Source organism: Eumetopias jubatus, unplaced genomic scaffold (assembly GCF_037043125.1).
Source record: "Eumetopias jubatus isolate StellerSeaLion01/CBP00866 unplaced genomic scaffold, mEumJub1_p1.0 scaffold_7, whole genome shotgun sequence".
Classification (NCBI taxonomy): domain Eukaryota; kingdom Metazoa; phylum Chordata; class Mammalia; order Carnivora; family Otariidae; genus Eumetopias; species Eumetopias jubatus.
Window position 1 is genome coordinate 115,114,226 of NW_028274813.1, and position 20,690 is coordinate 115,134,915.

Below are 20,690 nucleotides of genomic sequence, written 5' to 3' on the forward strand. Positions count from 1 at the left end.
AAACAAAGCCCTTTTCTCTGGCACAGAAATGCTGAGACATTGTTCACATTTTATTGCCCCCATCAAGTCTTTGGTTGCTTTTCTTCAACCATTTTGAATTAAGGCATTGACTTCTTGTATTCTCATGGCCACATCATTTATTTCTCCTAAAGTTTCAGTTATGTAACAAGAATAAAAACTTAACTATTATTTTTCTTTCTTTCTTTTAAAATAATACAGGGCAATCTAGAGCAGCCATGATACCACCCAAGCAGCCACGGCAGCCTAAGGGAACTTTGGATGATGCCATTGTCTTTAGTGGGAAAACAGACCAAGAAGTACCTAATGCTTCCCAACCTACGCCACCCCCACTGCCAAAGAAAATGATCATAAGAGCCAATACAGAGCCAATCCCCAAAGACCTCCAAAAAGCCATGGAAACGAGTCTTTGTGTAATGGCTAATCCCACCTATGATATCGACCCCAACTGGGATGCCAGTAGTGCTGGCTCTTCCATCAGTTACGAACTCAAGGGACTAGACATTGAGTCTTATGACTCCTTAGAAAGACCTTTGCACAAGGAGAGACCTGTCCCCTCAGCAGCAAACAGTATCTCCAGCTTAACCACTCTCAGTATTAAGGATAGATTTTCCAACAGTACAGAGTCCCTGTCCAGCCGGCGTGGTCCCTCTTGCAGACAGGGACGAAGCATGCAAAAGCCACAGAGACAAGCACTTTATCGGGGACTTGAGAATCGGGAAGAAGTGGTGGGTAAAATCCGAAGCCTTCATACAGATGCCTTGAAGAAACTGGCTGTAAAATGTGAAGACCTCTTCATGGCTGGACAGAAAGACCAGCTCCGTTTTGGGGTGGACAGCTGGTCAGACTTCAGACTAACCAGTGACAAGCCATGTTGCGAGGCAGGTGATGCCGTTTACTATACAGCTTCATATGCAAAAGATCCACTTAATAACTATGCAGTCAAGGTAAGAAAATATTTTAAATCTGATTTTAATCTTATCCAACACACTGTTATTGGGATGGGTCTGCTCTTCTTTCTTGCATTCCTCCATCCAGCAAAAAGTTATTGATCATCTATCCACCTTACACCCGATATTATAATAAGCTGTGACTGTTTGCAGAGGCTACCTGTACAAATAGGTCTGTTATGTGCCTTCCACTCTATGGTTCTGTCTTTATTCTCTAACAAATAAGAGACCCCTGTTTGCCCCTACTCTAGGACTCTTCTGCTTCTTGGAGAAACATTTTAATAGAGGAAAATAACCAGTATTTGTTGATGGGCCAGGAACATTATTGGTGTTACATAATTTGATCTTTATGAGGTTAAGATCTTTTTATCCATTTGACAGATGAGGAAAATAAAGCTCAGACAGGTGAATTGATATGCTTGGGGTTACACACCTAGCAATTAGTAGAGCTGGGATTTAAACACAGATCTCTCTGATTCCATAGCCTACACTTTATCCATTGTGTCACATATTAATTTCTTAACTGTATATTGCCCGTTCTAGACAAACCACTTCTTCAAGAAAGCTAAAACTCTTAACATCAAGAATTCTTGTTCAATTACATTCACTGTAAATAAGCCATAGTTTTCATCAATGTAATAAATAAAGCATGGACTTTGTTACATTTCCATTTTCATTTGTCTCAAGGTATTTTTTTATTTCTCGATTTCTTCTTTGACCCATTGGTTATTCAGTAGCATGTTGTTTAATCTCCACGAATTTATGAATTTCCCAGCTTTCCTTGTGTACTTAATTTCTAGTTTCATACCACTGTGATCAGAAAAGATGCTTGATAAAATTTCAATCCTCTTAAATTTATTATGTCTTGTTTTGTGGCTTAACATATGATCTGTCTTGGAAAATGTTCCATGTGCACTCAGAAGAATGTGTATTCCTTTGCTTTTGAATGGAATGTTCTGTGTATATCTGTTAAGCCCTTCTGGTCTACTGTGTCATTTAAGGCTGATGATTCCTTGTTGATTTTTTTGTCTGGATGATTGATCCATTGATTTAAGTCTCCTACTATTATTGTATTGCTATTGATTTCATCCTTTAGGTCTGTTAGTATTTGCTTTATATATTTAGGTCCTCCTATGTTGGGTGCATAAATATTAACAAATGTTATAGCCTCTTGTTGGATTGATCCTTTTATCATTATGTAACTCCCTTCTTTGTCTCTTAACACAGCCTTTGTTTTAAAGTCTATTATGTGTGATATAAGTATTACTTCTCTGGTTTTTTTTGGTTTTCATTTGCATGGAATATCTTTTTTGGTCCATTCACTTTCAGTCTGTATTTGTCTCAACATCTAAAGTGAGTCTCTTTTAGATAGCATATAGATGGGTCTTATTTTTTTTACCCATTCAGCCACTGTGTGTCTTTGGATTGGAGAATTTATCCATTTACATTTGAAGTAATTATTGATAGTTTGTGCTTATTGCCATTTTGTTAATTGTTTGGCCTGTTTTTGTAGGTCTTCTGTCTTTCTTCTTTTGATCTCTTCCTTTGTAGTTTCTTTAATGGTATGCTTACATTCCTTTATCTTTTGTGTTTTTGCCTTATGGTTACCATGAACTTACATATAACAACTTATATCTATAAAAGTCTATTTGAAATTGATTACAACTTAAGCTTCATTCCATTGTAAAGCTCAAAATCATTGCTCTTCCCTCCACACATTTTATGGTTTCTTTTTCATTTTATGTTTTTGACATCACAGTTTACATCTTTTTATTTTGTGTATCCCTTAACTAATTGTTGTAATCATAGTTATTTTTATGAGTTTTGTCTTTCAGTCTTTATACTAGCTTTATAAATGATTGAGCCACTAACTTTACTATATGTTTACCTTTCCAGTGATATTTATTCTTTAATATATGTTCTTGTTACTAATGAGTGCACTTTTTTTTCAGCTTAAAGAAGTTCCTTTGACATTTCTTGTAAGGCCAGTTTAGTAGTGGTGAACTCACTTAGCTTTTGCTCGACTGAAAAACTCTTTCTCCTTCACTTCTGCATGATAACTTTGCTAGGTAGAGTATTCTTGGTTGGAAGTTGTTTTTGTTTTCTTTGTGTTTTTCTTGGGTTTGCTTGTGCGTGTGTTTTTTTTTTAGCACTTTGAATAAATAGTACCACTCCCTTCTAGCTTGCAAAGTTTCTGCTGAAAAATCTGAGGGTCTTATGGGGGGTTCCCTTGTATATAACAAGTTGTCTTTCTCTTGCTGTTTTTAATATTTTCTCCTTGTCTTTAACTTTTGACATTTTAATTATAATGTGCCTTGGTGTAGGCCTCTAATTTAGAGTTCCTCTTATTTGGAATTCTCTGGGCTTCCTGGATCTGGATGTCTGCTTATTTCCCCAGGATAGGAAAATTTTCAGCCATTATTTCTTCAAATAAGATTTCTGTCCCTTTCTCTCTCTTTTCTTTTTCTAGGAGCCCTATGATGCAAACGTTGTCCATTTGATGTTGTTCTCTACATCCCTTAAGCTGTCTGCACTTTTTTTCTTTTTTGTTTGTTTCTGCTGCTCTGATTCAGTGAATTCCCCTACCTCATCTTTGAGTTGACTGATCCTTTCTTTTGCTTCATCTAGTCTGCTACTGAACTCCTATAGTGTATTTTTCTTTTTCTTTTTCTTTTTTAAGATTTTATTTATTGGAAAGGGAGAGAGAGAGTACAAGCAGGGGGGAGAGGGACAAGTAGACTCCCTGCCAAGCAGGGAGCCCGACATGGGGCTCAATCCCAGGACCCCGAGATCATGACCCAAGCCAAAGTCAGACACTTAACCAACTGAGCCACCCAGGTGCCCCAGAACCCCTATAGTTTATTTTTCAATTCAGTTATTGTATTCTTTAGCTCTGTGGCTTTTGTGTGGTACTTTCTTATATTTTCCATCTCTCTGTGTTCATCCATGTTTCTCCCCAGTTCAGTGAACATCTTTATGACCATTACTTTGAACTCTTTATCATGTAAATTACTTATCTCCATTTCATTAATGTTCTTTTTCCTTAGGGGGTTTTATCTTGTTCTTTCATTTGGTACATAGTCATCTCTTTTTTCATTTACCTTGAATCTCTGTTTCCATACAATAGGTGATACAGCCACCTCTCTCAGCCATAAAGGAGTGGTCTTATGTAGATGAACCCTGTCATTCAACCCTACCCCAGCTCTTTGTCATCTCTCAAATTTGTGCCTGTTCAAGCAGTCTCTTATATTTTTAATAGCTCCCAGTAGGTGAGAATATGCCAAGACCTATCAGTGTCCCAAAGAGGAGAGTCTCAATACCTAAATTCAGGCTGACTGGAAGCCAGACCCTCAGGCATCTGCTTTTAAAAAATGCAAATATATACAGTCCTGTGGGACTGTAAGCATAGGCGGATCTGGAGGTGTCCCCTGGGAAGCAGTTACAGACATCAGGGCTCTAGACAAGGGTATCTTGTGTGATCCTGGTGAGCTGGAGCAAAGCAGAGAGAAAGCACCAAGATGGTATCCATAGCCTATGTTCCTTCAGAGCAGCTCCCTAGGCCACTAAATATGTGCCAAAGCTGAAGTCTGCCCCTCAGGCCAATGTTCCAGGACAAGCAAAGAGGCCTTCCTCACAGAAAGTCTAGGGAGTGTGCCTCAGACCACTCTCTATACAGTGCCCTGGGAGTGGAAGCCTGCCAGAAACTGTCTCTCTGCCACAGTCCTATGGGACCCAGGAATGCAGGCTCCCAGCCACCAGAGCCAGGTGATTTAGGAGCATCTTCTGGGCAGCAGCCATATAACCTGGGACACCAGACAAAAACCACAACACCGGATGTGTGTACAGCTCCCCTCCAGGAGACCCTGGCACTCTGGAGCTTGGCAGAGAGTAAGTGGAAAGATAGCACACTCTCTCTGAGGTTTTTGGAAGGTTTATAGTCAGCCCCATGGTTAGCTAATAGGCCTCCTTCACAGAAAGACCAAGCTCTCCTGGGGTCTGTTACCTCTTGCTCTGCCCTGGGGGTGGTAAGTTTTTAAGAAGTCTTTCTCCAGGGACGCTTGGGTGGCTCAGATGGTTAAGCATCTGCCTTTGGTTCAGGTCATGATCCCAGGGTCCTGGGATCGAGCCCCACATCGGGCTCCTTGCTCAGCGGGAAGCCTGCTTCTCCCTCTCCCTCTGCTGCTCCCCCTGCTTGTGCTCGCTCTCTCTCTCTCTCTGTCAAATAAATAAATAAAATCTTAAAAAAAAAAAAAAAGAACTCTTTCTCCATTGGTTACAGTTCTGTGGGGCCCATGAGCATAAGCCTCACTGGCTGCTAGAGCCAGATGATACAGAGCTGTCCCCTGACAGTAATAACAAAATTCAGGGTGCCAGACAGGGGTATAAGTTTTTTTCTGGGTGATACCTATTATTACAGTCCCATGGGACCAGGAACACAAACTCACCTGGCCTCCAGAGCCAGGCAATCAAGAGGTGTCCCCTAGACAACAGCCATAAAAATCAGGCCACCAGACACATAAAAGTTCCATTCTGTGGGATACTGGTGCCCTGGAGCCTGGCAAAGGGAAAGCGTAAAGGTGGTACCTGCTAGTCTTTGTCCCTGGAAAGTGTTCAGCAGGCTCCTAGATGTGTATGTTAAATTAGATGTCTGCCCCTCACACCAGTGCTTTAATATAAGCAGGTGAGCCTCCTTCACTTTAAGTCCAGGCACAATTGGCTGCCTCTTGGGTGGGGAAGTCCCAGCAGGTAGGTTCTTTAAGAGGGGTTTCTCAGATTGCTACAGTCTTGTGGGTCTCAGGACACAAGCCCTGTTGGGTTTCAAAGTTAGATGTTTTGGAGACTTGTCTCTCAAGTGTATGTCTTAAAGGTTGGGATACCTGATATAGCATTTAAACCCTTCACTCCTCAGGGAGAAGCTCCAGGTTTTGAGTTCTCTTCCTGTTATGGGATGCTGCACCAGGGGTGGAGTTTTTAAGATTTTTTATTTATTTTTTTGAAAGGGAGAGAGAGCAAGCATGAGCAGTGGTGGGGAGGGGCAGAGGGAGAAGCAGACACCCTGCTGGGCAGGGAGCTGGACATGGGACTTGATCCCAGCACCCTGAGATCATGACCTGAGCCGAAGGCAGACACTTCACCAACTGAGCCACCCAGGCACCCCAGGCTTTGGATTTTCTTAAAAGGAAATTGTTCCATATGTGGCTGTAGACTCAGTGTGTCCATGAATCTTCCTATCTTGCTATCGCAAATTGGAACCCAATAAAGAATGGACTTTGAAGTCCAAAAGATCTGGGTTCAAGTCCTGGCTCTGCTCCTTAGTAGTTTTGTCACAAGTTGCTACTCTGAGTCTCAATTTCCTTAGCTTTAAAAGAGGATAATAATGGTACCGGTCTTTGGGGCTGTTTGGCTAAAGGAGAATAAAACATCCCTGACAAGGGGCTCCTGAGTGACTCAGTTGGTTAAGTGTCTTCCTTTGGCTCAGGTCATGATCTCAGGGTCCTAGGATCGAGTCCCACGTCCGGCTCCCTGCTCAGCGGGGAGTCTGCTTCTCCCTCTCCCTCTGCCTCTCCTCCTTCTGGTGCTTGCTCTCTCTCTCTCTCTCGTGCTCACTCTCCCTTTTTCTCTCAAATAAATAAATAAATCTTAAAAAAAAAATCCTGTTAAGTGTTCACTCCTTTCGCTCTCCAGTAGTGTCTTCCCTAGGTTACTTTAAGAGCCTTAATTTCCTCCTCTTTAAGATGTTTACAGTGATAATCTGTAGAATTGGGGTTAGGATCAAGGGATCTAATGCATGTGAGTTTTTAAAAACATGAAGTTCTAGGTAAACAGGTAATGTTCTTCATGCCCATAGTCCCTTTTTATTGAATCTATTTCCTGGTTCAAAACCAATTAACATATCTAAATGACTTTTACATGTTAATTTGCTTAGAAAGACAGATGGTGTCTTAGTAAATTAATGGATAAGGTAAACAATTGGCCTTACCTATCATGACAGAATACATATTTGGACCAGACCTTCATCTCCTCTCTGTGGTTGCAGCACCCACACCACTTAACTGTCTGGTGGCACTGGCAGAGTGACCCTGGGCCCCGGCCCACACTTTTTAAATTAAACTGAGGGATAGACTGCAGAGAGGGGAGCTGGATTCTAGTTAATACATTACTGTTGAGTCTAAAAAGGCATTTGGAGATTCTCTGTAGCACTCAAGAGCTGTTAAGTCAATTGGGGTTATGGTGCCTCATCTATCTTGGGCCTTTATTGCTACAAGATCGCCAATGCAGGATGAGTACCTATTTCAGAATGGGGCATTGAACTATCTGTTCTTTCAAAACAATTGAGAAGTAGGGCTTGACTAACTTTATGTATTATTGCCGTGCAATCTTGTCTCTTTCCCAAATCAATGGTCTAGTATTGATTTCTTTGCTTGTAATGATGCAGAAGCAATCTCCAAAGAACAGGTGGCGAGTGGTTATATACTGGGAGTTGTTGGCAGGTTTGGGAAAGAATGTTTTACACTAAATGGTGAATATAAATGTCTCTTTGAAGACCCTCTGGGTGTTTCTAGAAGTACCCAACTGATTGTACAACCTTAGAGGAATAAACTACCAGGACACTGTGAACCCTACCTTTGCAGATGTAAGCAAAAGAGAACAGCAGTTGGCTCACACAAACAAGTTTGTCTGCTTAAAATATCCCTTCCCATACTAATGGAATTTAGAGTAGGCTAACAGGTGTGATTGTCTCTTGAAGAGAATAAAAGGTCTTTAAAATGTTGCAGAAGGAAATCAGTGCTAGAATTTAGCAATTTGAAAGCCAAAGGATACTGCCCCCTTAAATGCCAAGTCTACTGCAGTGATAGAGTACTAAGATCATTACTTTGGGTGTACAAAATACCATAGACTGGGTGGCTTAAACAATAGAAATTAATTTTGTCACAGTTCTGAAGACCAGAAAATCCAAGATAAAGGTTCTGGCTGATATAATTTCTAGTGAGAACTCTCTTTCTAGCTTGCAGATGGTTGCATTCTCACCATGTCTTTAACATGGCCAAGGGGGGATGGAGGCTGTCTGGTGTCTCTTCTTATAAGGATACTAATCCATATCAGGGCCCCTCCCTTATGACCATTTCACCTTAATTACCTCTTTGTAGGCCCTGTCTCCAAATATGGTCCAATTGTGCCTTCCATGTGTTCCAAGACTCAATTTCCAATGTGGGGGGGTAGACATACTTCCCACACAGCACCAAGCAATTCTTGGACACCAAAAGGGTGTCCTACAATTCAACTCAGTTCAACTTAGCTACCTGGAGATGGCACCATATCTCACAGGTCAAGAGTTCAGTCTACCTGTCCCCCCTTACAAACATCAGACACCAGTCACAAGCCCAGGTTGTTACCTGTGCTTCTGACCAACAGGCTATAAATCAGAGGTTCCCACAGCCCCCTCCTTGGGTTCGAATAATTTGCTAGATCAGCTCACAGAGAAGCATCTTACTTACTAGCTTATTAGAAAAGGATATAACTCAAGAACAGCCAGATAGAGGAGATGCATAGAGCAAGGTAGGGAGAAAGGGCACAGAACTTCCATGTGCACCGCACTTCCAAATCTCCATGTGTTCACTAACTTGGAAGCTCTTCAAACTCTATCATTTTGGGGGTTTGTGTAGGCTTCATTTCATAGTCATGGTTGATTAAATCATTGGTGATTGGCTATTGATTCAACTTCCAGCCACTCTCCATCTCCTGAGGAGTTTGGAGGTCCGGGTGGGACTGCAAATTCCAACACTTCAATCAAGTGCATGGTTGGTTCCCCTGGCAACCAGCCCCCATCCCTAAGTGGGGTCCAAAAGTCACCTTATTAACATAACAAGAGACACCTTTGTCACTCTCAGTACTTAATGAAATTTCAAGGGTTTGGGTTGCTGTGAGTCAGGAACCATGAATGAAGACTAAATATATTTGAGAAATATATATTTGACCTTTTCTTATAAATCACAATATCTCAGGGGTTAGCACTTCAACATACGAATTTTCAAGACTCAGAATTCAGTCTGTAGCATTCTGCCCCTTACCTCCCCCATTCATGTTCTTATCACATGCAAAATATATTCAGTTCATCCCAATAGGCCCAAAGGTCTTAAATCATTCCAGCATCAATTCTAAAGTCCAAAGTCTCATCGAAATATCATCTAAATCAGATATGGGTGTAACTCAGTGTCTGATTCATCCTGAGGCAGATTTCCTCTCTAAGCCATGACCCTATGAAATTAGACAAGTTTTGTGCTTCCAAAATACAGTGGTGGCCAAAGAAAATGAAAACACTAATTTGAAAAGATCTGTGTACCCCTATGTTTATTGCAGCATTATTCACAATAGCCAAGATATGGAAGCAGCCCAGATGTCTATCAATAGATGAATGGATAAAGAAGATGTATATATACACAATGGAATATTACTCAGCCTAGAAAAGAATGAGATCTTGACATTTGTAAAACATGGATGGACCTAGAGGGTATAATGCTAAGTGAAATAAGTCAGACAGAGAAAGACAAATACCATACGATTTCACTCATATCTGGAATTTAAAATCAAAACAAATGAATAGATGATAAAAAGACAAAAAAAAAAAAACTCTTAAATACAGTGAATAAACTGGTGGTTGCCAGGGGGGACCTGGATGGAGGGATGGGTGAAATAGGTGAGGGGAATTAAGAGTATACTTATAGTGATGAGCACTGAGTAATACATAGAAGTGTTGAATCATTATATTATACACCTGAAACTAATATAACACTATGTTAATTATATTTCAATTAAAAAAATGCAATGGTGCAATGGGATAGACAATCCCATTCTAAAAGGGAGAATTCAGAAGGAAAGAAGTGGTGATGGATCCCAAGCAAGTCCAAAACCTAGCAAGGCAAATTCCATTAGATATGAAGGCTCACAAATAATCCTCTTTGATTCAGCACTGTACCCTCCAGGCCCACTAGGGTGGCAGCATCGCTTCCATGGCTCTGCTAAACACCCTGCTCCTTTGGCTCTTGGTAAGAGCCCCTCCCACACTGCCCTCTGTGAGGCGCCATCCACATGGCTCTCTGCTAGGGTAGCCTACCACTGAGGTACTAGTCATCCAGGCTTTCCAAATCTGGAGAGACAGCCCTACCCTTTGAAACCCAGGAGGAAACAGCCTTGTCTCTTAGGTTTGTGATGGGAGTAATTAGCCCTGACTATCTCTGAAATACCTTCAGGGTCATTCTTCCCTTTCCTTAAAGAATAGTGCACTTGCACAGCTGAATAGCTCTGTGGACCAGTCCTGTAGAATCCAAGAAGCCCAACAGCTTTCCTTCATCCCATCCTGCTTTCTCTGTCCCTTTAGCTCAAACTGGCAGGGTCTTTGCTGGGAGAATCCTCTTTCTATTTCTTGCTTCTCCTGAGATGACTGATTAAGTCCATGAGTCACACCCCTGATCTCTTTAGACAAATGATTGTTCAACCATGCCTTTAGTATTCTTTTTAGAACTAGCTTTCTTGTTTATTGCAGTTATGGATAGGCTGAGAATTTTCCAAATCTTCAAGTCTTGGTTCTTTTTTGCTTAACAATTCCTTCTTCAATTTCTCTCTCCCCTTTTGCATTTATACTATAAGCAGTTAGAAGGAAACAAGCTGCTCCTTCACTTTGCTTAGAAATCTCTCTGCCAAATATACAATTTCATTGCTCACAAGTTCTGCCTTCCACAAAATACTAGAACAGTTTAGCCAAGTTCTTTGTCATTTGTTTTTTATCATTTCTCCAGTTTCTAATAACATGTTCCTCACTTCTGTCTGATTTGTCACCAGAATCACCCGTAATGTTCATATTTCACAATAGTCTGTTCATGATTATCTAAGCTTTTTCTGTCATGGATCTCAAAACTCTTCCAGCTTCTACCCAATTCCAAAGCTGCTTCTACATTTGTGGGTATTTGTTACAATAGTACTCCACTTCTCAGGACCAAATCTTAGTCAGTTCAGGCTGCCTGAACTGACCAAGTCCACCAACACCGTGGACTGACCAGATGGCTAGACAGCAGAAATATCTTTTCTCCCAGTTCTGGAGACTGGAGGACTCTCCTCCTGGCTTGTGGACAGCTGCCTTCTCGCTGTGTCTAATGCCGGGGGGGCGGGGGAGGGGAGGTGAGAGCAAGGGAAAGAGTACAGCACATTAGGGGTTAGGGCTTCAACATACAAATGTAGGGAGGACACAATTCAGTCCATAGCTTCATTCTGGTTTTCATTCAATGTGAATAGCTTTAGTAGTTGTATTGGTCTTAAACCAAAAGACATCACAACACATAATAAAGAAGAGTTGATTTGGAGTAAGCTGACATGGGTCCAAACTCTGAATCAATCTCTGTGTATCTCCAAGTAAGCCATGTAATCTCTCTTGGTTTTCACATGAATGGATACTAACTTCTCTACCTACCTCATAATAAGATTGTTATAATGTTTATGTGGTGAAACTCCTTTCCAATAATGGGAAATTACTGCTTAACATTTTTTTAGATCACTCATTATTCTTTAATATTAGGTACTGTTCTGAGTGTATTTAGATAGGTTCTGCACTTACATGCTTTCTTTCTCATTACTTCAAAGATGTAAACGTTTTTCCTTAAAATTATGAGAGAAAATTACTAAATGCTAACATCCTCAAGAATCTCAGCACTGCCAAAAATTGGTAACAAACTGAGTGTCTGATATTAAGGAAAATTTTAATAAATTATGGTAATGTCCAATGGAATGTTTGTGGCCATTTTTTTGTAAAATATCACATGAAAATAGCAGAACACCAAATAGTAGGATCATAACTTTTTTAAAAATTCACCTACAAAATGGTAATATGCAATTAATGCCTATGTTAGAGTAGTGGTAATTATAGGTGATTTTGATTGTTCTTTCAATTAAAAAAAAACAATGAATTGGAGATTTTAGATCATTTGACACTGAGCTTCTTGAGGGCAGGTATCCTTAGTTATTGATCCCTATAGTTTCGTCCTCTAGCACAAATTATAAATAGCTCCTATTTCATGCTACCCAGCCTTGCACACACTGGTTCCTCTCTCTGGACTGCACTTCTGGGAAGAGCACTGTCATGTACAGGTGATCTATTTCAGTATCACCTGAGGAGGGGTCCTCATTAGATATGTACCTTCCTCTGCTGCATCCCATACCTACAGAATCAGAATCAGTGAGGCCTGGGAAACTGCATTGTTAGCAAGCACCCTGGGTGGTTCCTATACCTTTTCTAAGCCCAGTATCTTTATCTGTAAAATGGAGAAAATCCATCATTCTTCTTAAAGCCATTGTGAAAAATCACAGGAGTCAATATGTACATAGTGATGTATATAGTGCTCAGAGCATCATTTGGCACAAAGAAAGCATTCAGTAAATGGTACCTATTTATTCCTCCACTCTCTTCTCATGTACCGAGAGGGCTCCTGTTTTCTTAAAGAATCTAGCTCTGTGAATTTTCTTCTCTGATGTTCTGAGAACATGTTGACAGCTCCTCTCTGGGTACCCATTCTATACTTAGTGGATTTCTCTATCACTGCACTTATCATGCTACAGTTGTACGATTCTATAACAGTACTATTATACAATTAAAATCACACGCCTCCCCTCCCCTCTGTTACACTTGAGCTTCCTAGTGGCAGGGACCATAGTTTATTAATGCTTATATCCTTGTTATATTGTTAATCTAATATATTTAGCATCAGTTAGCAGTATATACTATCCAAAATAGTACCGTGTACATAATGGGCATTCAGTAAATCTTTCTTGACCTTTTGGCAAACATTTACTGTTTAAAAAATTGTGATATTTGTGTGGGTTTACAGAAATACATGTGAATAAGAGAAAACCTCACCCTCAAGGGGAGCTTATATTCCAGTGGGGTGGGAGGAGACAAAGGCATAAATAACTCTTAAACAAGACAGATTATAATGAAGGTTCAGAGTGGTATGTGGAAATGTAAAGGTGAATGACAACTAAACAATGAAAAAAGTCATTGTTAACACTATCTCAGGACTTCACACTGTTTGTGGTGAATTGCAGTGCATGGAGAGAATACTGAAAAATTTGGCTATGGAAAGATCTGGGACCACATTTAGAGCTTTGAATGATGAGTTCAAGAAGTTAGACTTTAGTTTGTGTTTTATGGGAAATGACTAAGGATTTTTAAAGAGAGGGATAACATAAGATCAATGATTTTGGAAGAAAACTGTGGTGAAATGATTTTAGAAGAAAACTATGATGGAAGGGTCCAGAAGGGAAACCAGTTATGATGCTATTGCAGTAGTCCAGGTAAATAATAATGAGCCCCTGAACAGTGGGAAAGAAGGGGCAAGTAGTAAAAGAGCTGAAACAGGTGGTAGACCATGTCTGGTGAGAAGCTGGATATAGGATAAGAGACCACCCCAGGAGGATGGTGATGCCATTAAATGAAATATGAATCAGAAAAGCCAGAAAGATGAGCTCTCTGTGGAGCATGCCTATAGGATAGCCAATTCTAGAGAAACCCATAGCCAGATAAAAATGTAGGTTTGGTACTCAAAAGGGAGATCAAGACTAGAAATATGGTTACCCAGTCTTCTCATAGACTTGATTTAGTTCAAACTGGAGATGTATGTGATTATAGTGGAGAGTCTACAAAATCAGGAAAAGCCTTACCCATCTAAGTGACCCAAAGCAGGAACACTGGAAAAGACATAGCAGAGGGCAAGGACCGACAGATCAGAGAGTACAGGATTGCAGAAAGCTTGAACAGAATAAGGAGAAGGCAGGAGTTCAATCTCTAGTAAACCTCAAGAAAATGCAATCTTGGTAATAATGGGAACGGATACCAGCTGCAGCCAGTTAGAATATGGAACAGGAAGGCTGTGGAGGCAGTGCACACAGCCTATTTTTGTAAGTGTTTTGGTGAAGGAAAGGCCAAATTGATGCTCAGACAATATTTAACCTTCAACTTCTGTTTCTGTCTCATCATGTCTCCTTTTATCCCCTCATCATCACTTGGGGAGCAACCACCCAGCAGATCAAACCTGTCTCTGTGGGCTGCATACTGGCTGGCCTCTAGCCCTTAACTTCCCTGCTCTCTAAATAAAACTTAACACAGATTTAAGCATGCACTTGAAACTTCCCTGTTCTGAATAAAATCTACCTTGCTTTTTCCTCCTTTCAAAGAATCTGGGTAGCCATTGACCAAACACGTAATCCCCAAAGTAGACTCAAGACAACTTTAGAAGGGCCAGCATTCATCATTCATCATCATACACAGGAGGAAACTGAGGCCAGAGAAGAGTAATTACTTTTGCAAAGGGTCATCAGCTTCATGGTGGGCTGCCTCTTGCCTCCTACATGGAACCTGCCCTATTATCTCATACCTGAGTAGTGGACTGGCCCTGCCGTGCCTCAGTCTTGTCCCTAAATGGACAAATGACGTTTGCCAATAAGCAGAGTGGCCAGTTGGTAAAGTTATGGCTCAGTCTCAATGGGACGTTCTTTATCACTGCTTTTATGAGATCGTTTTACAATAAATGTTGCTATGTGAGACTACATAAGAAATTTGGATGAAATTACTGTGAGGAAGATTATAAAAATCTCACATAAGCAAAAATTAGAAATTTCTGCCTTACTTTTCCAAGAGTTCCAAATTTGGGGTAGTACATATCTTCTCTTTTTGAAGGAGTCCAGGTCTTTGTTCTCAAGGAAAGAGCTCACAGAGCTTGGTAAAGATGGGCACTTCCCTGTTACAACAGTGGGCTGTTTCCTTCTTCCACCTATGCAAGTATCTTGTTAAAAGCTTATAGAAAGTAGAGGTGAACTGTGGACGCCACCATCTTTTATTGCATTTGACTTCAGAGTCTTTGTTTATCTTGGGTGGATGCTGAGAAAGCAAGACACTAAATGAAAAAAGTATTAACCAGGAATAACTGATTGGTAGGAGTTTACAACTAGTTCAGACTATCGACACAGGCAATTAATTACTGGCTTAGTAATAAGGAAAAAACTATAGAGGGAAAACCACTTCCACTTTCATTATTCAGTACAAATATGTTCCCATATTGAAACTTCACAGACAGCCATTCATCAGCAGCCAACTGTACATACTCGTAGCCATCATAGGTCAGTGTCCACTTCATTTCAAGGCTGAATGCGGACAGAAGTTCCTAAGAGTGTCAACTGGGAATTGGTTTAGGAAGGAAGGGGTTTGGGTACTCACGTAAATCTGGAATCAAAATAAATAGTCTTGTGGGAAAAGGAAGCCATGGCTCTCATGAATAAGGTGAGAAAACAGTTGGGAATTATAAATTGGGATTCAAATTAATTGAACTCCTATTCTGTATCTGAGATGGTTATTGAACTGCGCTGTACCTCACTTTCTCTAATGTGAACATCCTGGGTGTCATTCTGTCAACTCCAATTACTAGCTCAGAAATACAAGTGATTTTCTTTTGATCCACATGCTGAGTGGGAGCATGAAAAGATTTAGTGGGTACAAGCTACAAATGAAATAGTTAAATCTTATACAGTTGCCTTTTTGAATTTCTCTCTAGACCCCAAAATGGGTTTCTTGGGCATGTGAACATTTTTGCAGCAATTCAAGCTATAAATTACCTGGCCTACCTGACAGAGCTCATAGCAGATTCCTGTAGCATGGAGTTCAGAGTACCTGGGCCCAGGTGGCATTTATATATTAAATACTTAATCCATTTTTAATATATTTGTAACAGCATTGAGTGTGTGTGGGTCTTGGCTCTGTAGCAGCAAGCAAAGCAATACTCCTAGGTCGATCAAGGAATTGAGGTCAAGGAGTGATCAGCCTTTATTAGTAGAGCAAGGTTGTACCAAGGTTGTACTGGATATCTGTTTCACATTTGCAGGTTTTCATCCTGTGCTTTCTCCGGTTTGCAGATGTGCTTTTGTGTAATGTGACAAAATGGTGCAGATGGTATGGTGTATGTGATCTTCAGTGTTTCTCACTTTTGACCCTCTACAATTCATTCCCTACAATATCCATCTCACTTAAGGTTCACTGAGGCACTGTAAAATGTGTAATGTAAGATGGAAGTGAGATTTCCTGCTGATAAAGTGGAAGTAGGCTGAAGGCGTACTAGGCTGACTGGGCCCATCAATGGAAAAACAAAAGACAAATGTGGAATATTTTTTAAGAGTTTTGTATTTTGTAATTACTGTTTTCTTTGGGGAAAAGGAGAGGAAATTGAATGGAATGTTGAAGAACATTGTCATTTTGTGTAGGGTTGTGCAGTGCAAAACCACCAAGCCTCTAGGGCAGCCTGGACTCAGAGGACAGCCCTCATTGTTCAGATTTTACTCATTTGCGTCGTCAGGTCATGAGTGTTCATTTCTCAGATTAGTCTGCCGATGCCCCCTCCCCATCACTGTTCCAACTTCCATCTGTTTCATAAAAGCTGTTCATATATTCTAGCTGCTCTGAGTAAATAAACCCTGTGGCTACACCAGATCAGATGTAGGCTTTCTCAGTATTTTGTACAGACGTATTGCACAATGTGCCTTGCTCTGTGGTAGGCCCTACTGATACAAATATCTGGTCCTCAGACAGACCCAAAAAGTGTGCTGTCTATAATAATAGAGATGTATGCAAGAAACACAGAAAGGAGGTTTAGGGTATTCAGTGCTTTCTCTGTTTGACAGAACTGACACATGATAATGGCTTTGAAAGAGTAACTAGAAATCCCTCAGGCAGATGAGGGGTGAAGAGAGGCCCCAATCAGAGAGCACACCTGGCGGTGGAAGCCAGGGGGCTGGCTGCTAGTAGTTCAATATGGCAAAAGTGAAAGAAACATGAGAAATAAGACTGGAAAGGGAGGCCAGGCCAGGCCTTTCTCCTGTGAAGATGGTGGGAGCCACTAGGAAGTTTAAACATTAGGCAGGCAGTATCCAGTTTTTTTGAAAGGTGGCTCTGGTGTTTGAGGGGAGTCACATGAGAGGCAGGGAAACCAGTTGGCAATCTTTTGTAGTACTCCATGACAGTGATAATGGTAGCAATAGATGATGGAGACAGGATAATTTAAAAGTTATTTGGGAACAGAATCAATTAAAATGGTGATTGATTAGATGTAGGGAGTGAAGATGGAGGAGAAATCCAGAGTGAATTTGATTTCTTAGACAGATGTTGGGACAGATAATGGCGCCATTCACCAAGAAGAGGGAGCACTGGAAGAACAGGGGTTTTGGTGGGAAGAAGGGTTTGGGTTTGGTTATGTTGAGTTTAAGGGTCTATGGGATGGGACATACGGGGTAGAGGGGGTTCAAGTAGGCCATTGTAGAGATGAATCTAAAGCTCTAAGGCAAGTCTGGGTTACAAATGTGGAAGTCAATAATATATCAAGATGATCGAAGCCATGAGCTTGCTGAAGGGAGTGTGTCCATGAGAAAAGAGGACAAGAGCAGGCTTCCCCCCACAAACACTAGCATTTCAAGGAGCCTTTGGGAGAAAGAGTCAAATAAAGGAGAATGGGTAATACCACTCTGTTCGACAACTGATTTATTCCACAGCCACTTCCCTACTGTGGTGCCAGATGTCCGCCTTCTCCCCCTGCCTCCCCACTGTGTTGCCTTAACCCGAATATATGTCCCACTCCCCAGTGTTGAAAGGACTGCAAGATATATGGGCATCCTCTTTACAGGCTCCAGGCGTGTGGGCATTCTGGAAGGGTCGCTAGTATTAGACGCATAGGCTGTTGTCTTCTTCCCAGCTGCTTTTAATGGGGATTTACAGTCAAAGCTCCCCACACTCTGCTTTTTAAAGTTAGCTGTCTAGGTTGAGATGATGATTATTATAAACATAAATGCTTTATAATGGCAGATTTGACTCAAAGGTATGCAAGCAGTTGCCATGAGCAACACAGAAAATGAGTCCCTGTACTGAAGGGAATGTTTGGAATTAAACTTTTCAGGTTGTGTGTGAGGAACAATTATCAGGCTGTTTCCCCACTAAGATCGGGTTGTGTAAGCATTGTGTGCTTTGACCTGGGTCTCGAGAAGGCCTCAGGAGAGGGCTCTGGCTCTGGAAGCATTTTTTTTTTCCATTTTCTAACAGGTGACTGATCGGTGGCTAAAGGGCTCCCCAACCCACTATATTTGGGGCTCTGGCTGGATCACTTCAGGATTTTTCACAGATGGAAAGTGCTAAGGAGCCATCAGATACTTGTTTGAATGCTCAGTTGCTACGAATGAATAGTTTTCCTTTTCCTTCTCTGTCCTCCCTCATCCTTATTAACTCAGACAACTCCGTTTCCTCGCAGGCCCCTGTTTTTTGTGGCAATGTTTTATCCATGTTGGTGGGTGTGTAACTACCCCTGGCTGGCTGTCCCTTTTGATGGGCTTCTGGCTTCCTCTGGAGAAGCAGCTCAGGGAGGGGGGCCGTCTGAGCGGGCAAGCAGGCCAGGGTCACTGTGCCCAGCACACGCATCTCTTCCTGTTTGTGCTCTTCACGGAAAGCGCTCCTGTTGCATGAATTTGGCATTGCCACCTTCACAGAACCAATAACTTGTCCAGAAAGAGGACCTATGGCGGATCATACAAGATTCAACCTTCCCCAGCCTGGTTTTGTTCTCTTGCTGCAGCTTACGTGGAAACGACTCCTGGAGGGTGATACTGCAGCTCCCTCTGGTGTCACCTTGGCTCAGTCTCTCACAGAGCTTTTCTTCCCTTGCAGAGAATCGGGCAGGTTAAATAGGTTTCTCCATATGTAGTCAGAATGACTATGAGATGATTTTTCTCCCATTAAAAAGAATCTTTCATGAAGATCCAGCTCCTGTTTTGTTCCTATTTCAAAATTTGGGGAAGCTTAGAAGTCCTGTGGAAATCATTCTTAGGGAGTGGAATCTCTTTGGAAATTCCTGCAGTTCAAGCCAGCTGCCCTTTTAGGAATGTAAATTCCTTTCAAGAAAGATAAATGAAAATGGGAGGCCCAGAAGAAGTCACTTTGCTCCCTGGTAGAGAAAATATCGGGTAAGGGAAGGAGGTCAAAACAACAACCAGCAGGAGGAACCCTGTCCATTTGTTCTGGAAAGAGTGGCTTGTTTTCTGAAATAACTTTTGGATGAGAAATTTATCATCTGAAGTCAGGTCATTTTGAGTTTCTTTTTTTAAACTAAAGGAGTCAAGTTATTAATATTTGAAAAATTGCTACTGTATGGTACATAGAATCATATAATACTCCTACCTAAATTAACATCATCACAAGCTCCATAATAAAGATTTATGAGATACTCATCATACAAGAAATCCTATTCTGGAAATCTTCATAGGTCTGTATTTTGATTATAACTATTTTCATGGTTGTGAACCAATTAGAAGCCCTCGTATTTTGTTTCCCTCTTTCCAGACTTCTCCCTTTTCCCTTTATCCCTTAAACTAGAATGGCCCGTTATTCTTCAGCCTGTCTCTATATTGTAAGATGGAGAGATAAGGAAGTGCCACCTGCTCAGGCTGGCTACCCAGGCAGGCCATTCTCCTTCAGAGCATCCAGAATGGTTGAACAATTTATCATTTCTCCTTTGTAAATCACTTTGAACCTTTATCTCAAGTTGATCTGTGAAACTAAACATAAATTCTTGTTGTAGTGTCCATGTTCTTGTCTACTCAAACAGCTCTGGGAATCTTACGAAAGTGTGTGGGCACACACCACCCGAATACCACGATGAGAGGAGGAGTCACAATTCGAACACCTTCTCCCCTTCTAATGCCAAACCACAGAGTGGCGAGTTGTTTTCAGTGCAGCTTAGCACAGTAGAAACTACAGAGTGGTTAGACACTTTCTCCCTCTCTCAGCCTTAGATTGGGCCTGTCTTGGACCAGAACATACCGCCAGTCTGACTTGTGGCCTGCGGGGTATTGGACTTTAGCTCTTCCTCTCCACCTGCCTCCACCAAACCCGTGGTCAGAGAGCCTCACTGCTGGGGCACATGGCTCTCAGGACTCAAAAGAAAGATGCATTTTTCTGTTTTGCTTTCTCTGTTTGAAAAAACATGAAGATTCTATAATATGACATCACTTTTAACATTTGCAGGTTGTTAATTGTCTTAGTCATTTGCAGTGTTACATTTGCGTAGTGTTGAGATTTATAGATCGACTCAACAGAGTTGATCTCATTTAATCCTCACAAGTGTCCTATGAAGTAGTAGGTTCCAGGATTTTTCTATTTTGTCTCCCTTTTTAGGGAGACTGAGACCCAGAGAAATTAGCTGAGATGCCCAAGGTTACACATTTAGTGGCAAGACCAAATCCCAAACCTGCCAAGTCCTTGGTGAGTGTCCTTTCTATAAAGTGACTGCTAGAGTTTAGCTACAGTCTCATTCAACTCAACTCAGTGGTATTTGACTGACTTTTCAAAGACTGAGTAGTTGGGACCTTTGAACTTTCATTCCAACCAGTGATGTGATATTGAGCAGGTTATTAAAATTGGAAATGGGTTTAATGGTGCCATGTCCTAGATCCAACTCCTATAGAACTAAAAGATGGCTAGTGTAGGATTTTTAAATACCTGCTGACACATAAATATGAAATATTGCCAACAGTACAGTATAGAAAGAATTCATGTTGTGATTGATGAGCATATGGGAGTATAATATATACTGCATGCAGAGAGACTTTGAGAGCTTTCCAAAGATAATATTTTCTGAGAGATATATGTTTGAA

General features: G+C 41.1%; 1 protein-coding gene across 5 annotated transcripts in view; it reads left to right on the forward strand.

Annotated features, from left to right (window-relative positions):
• The window catches only part of PEAK1 (pseudopodium enriched atypical kinase 1), a 335,997-nt gene that overhangs the window by 307,712 nt on the left and 7,595 nt on the right, over positions 1-20,690 (forward strand). For all 5 annotated transcript variants that reach the window (XM_088024907.1, XM_028092663.2, XM_028092665.2 and 2 more), the window contains one exon: positions 220-965. In XM_088024907.1, coding sequence (XP_087881033.1) covers positions 220-965 — 746 coding nt within the window. The remainder of the gene's footprint in view (positions 1-219; positions 966-20,690) is intronic.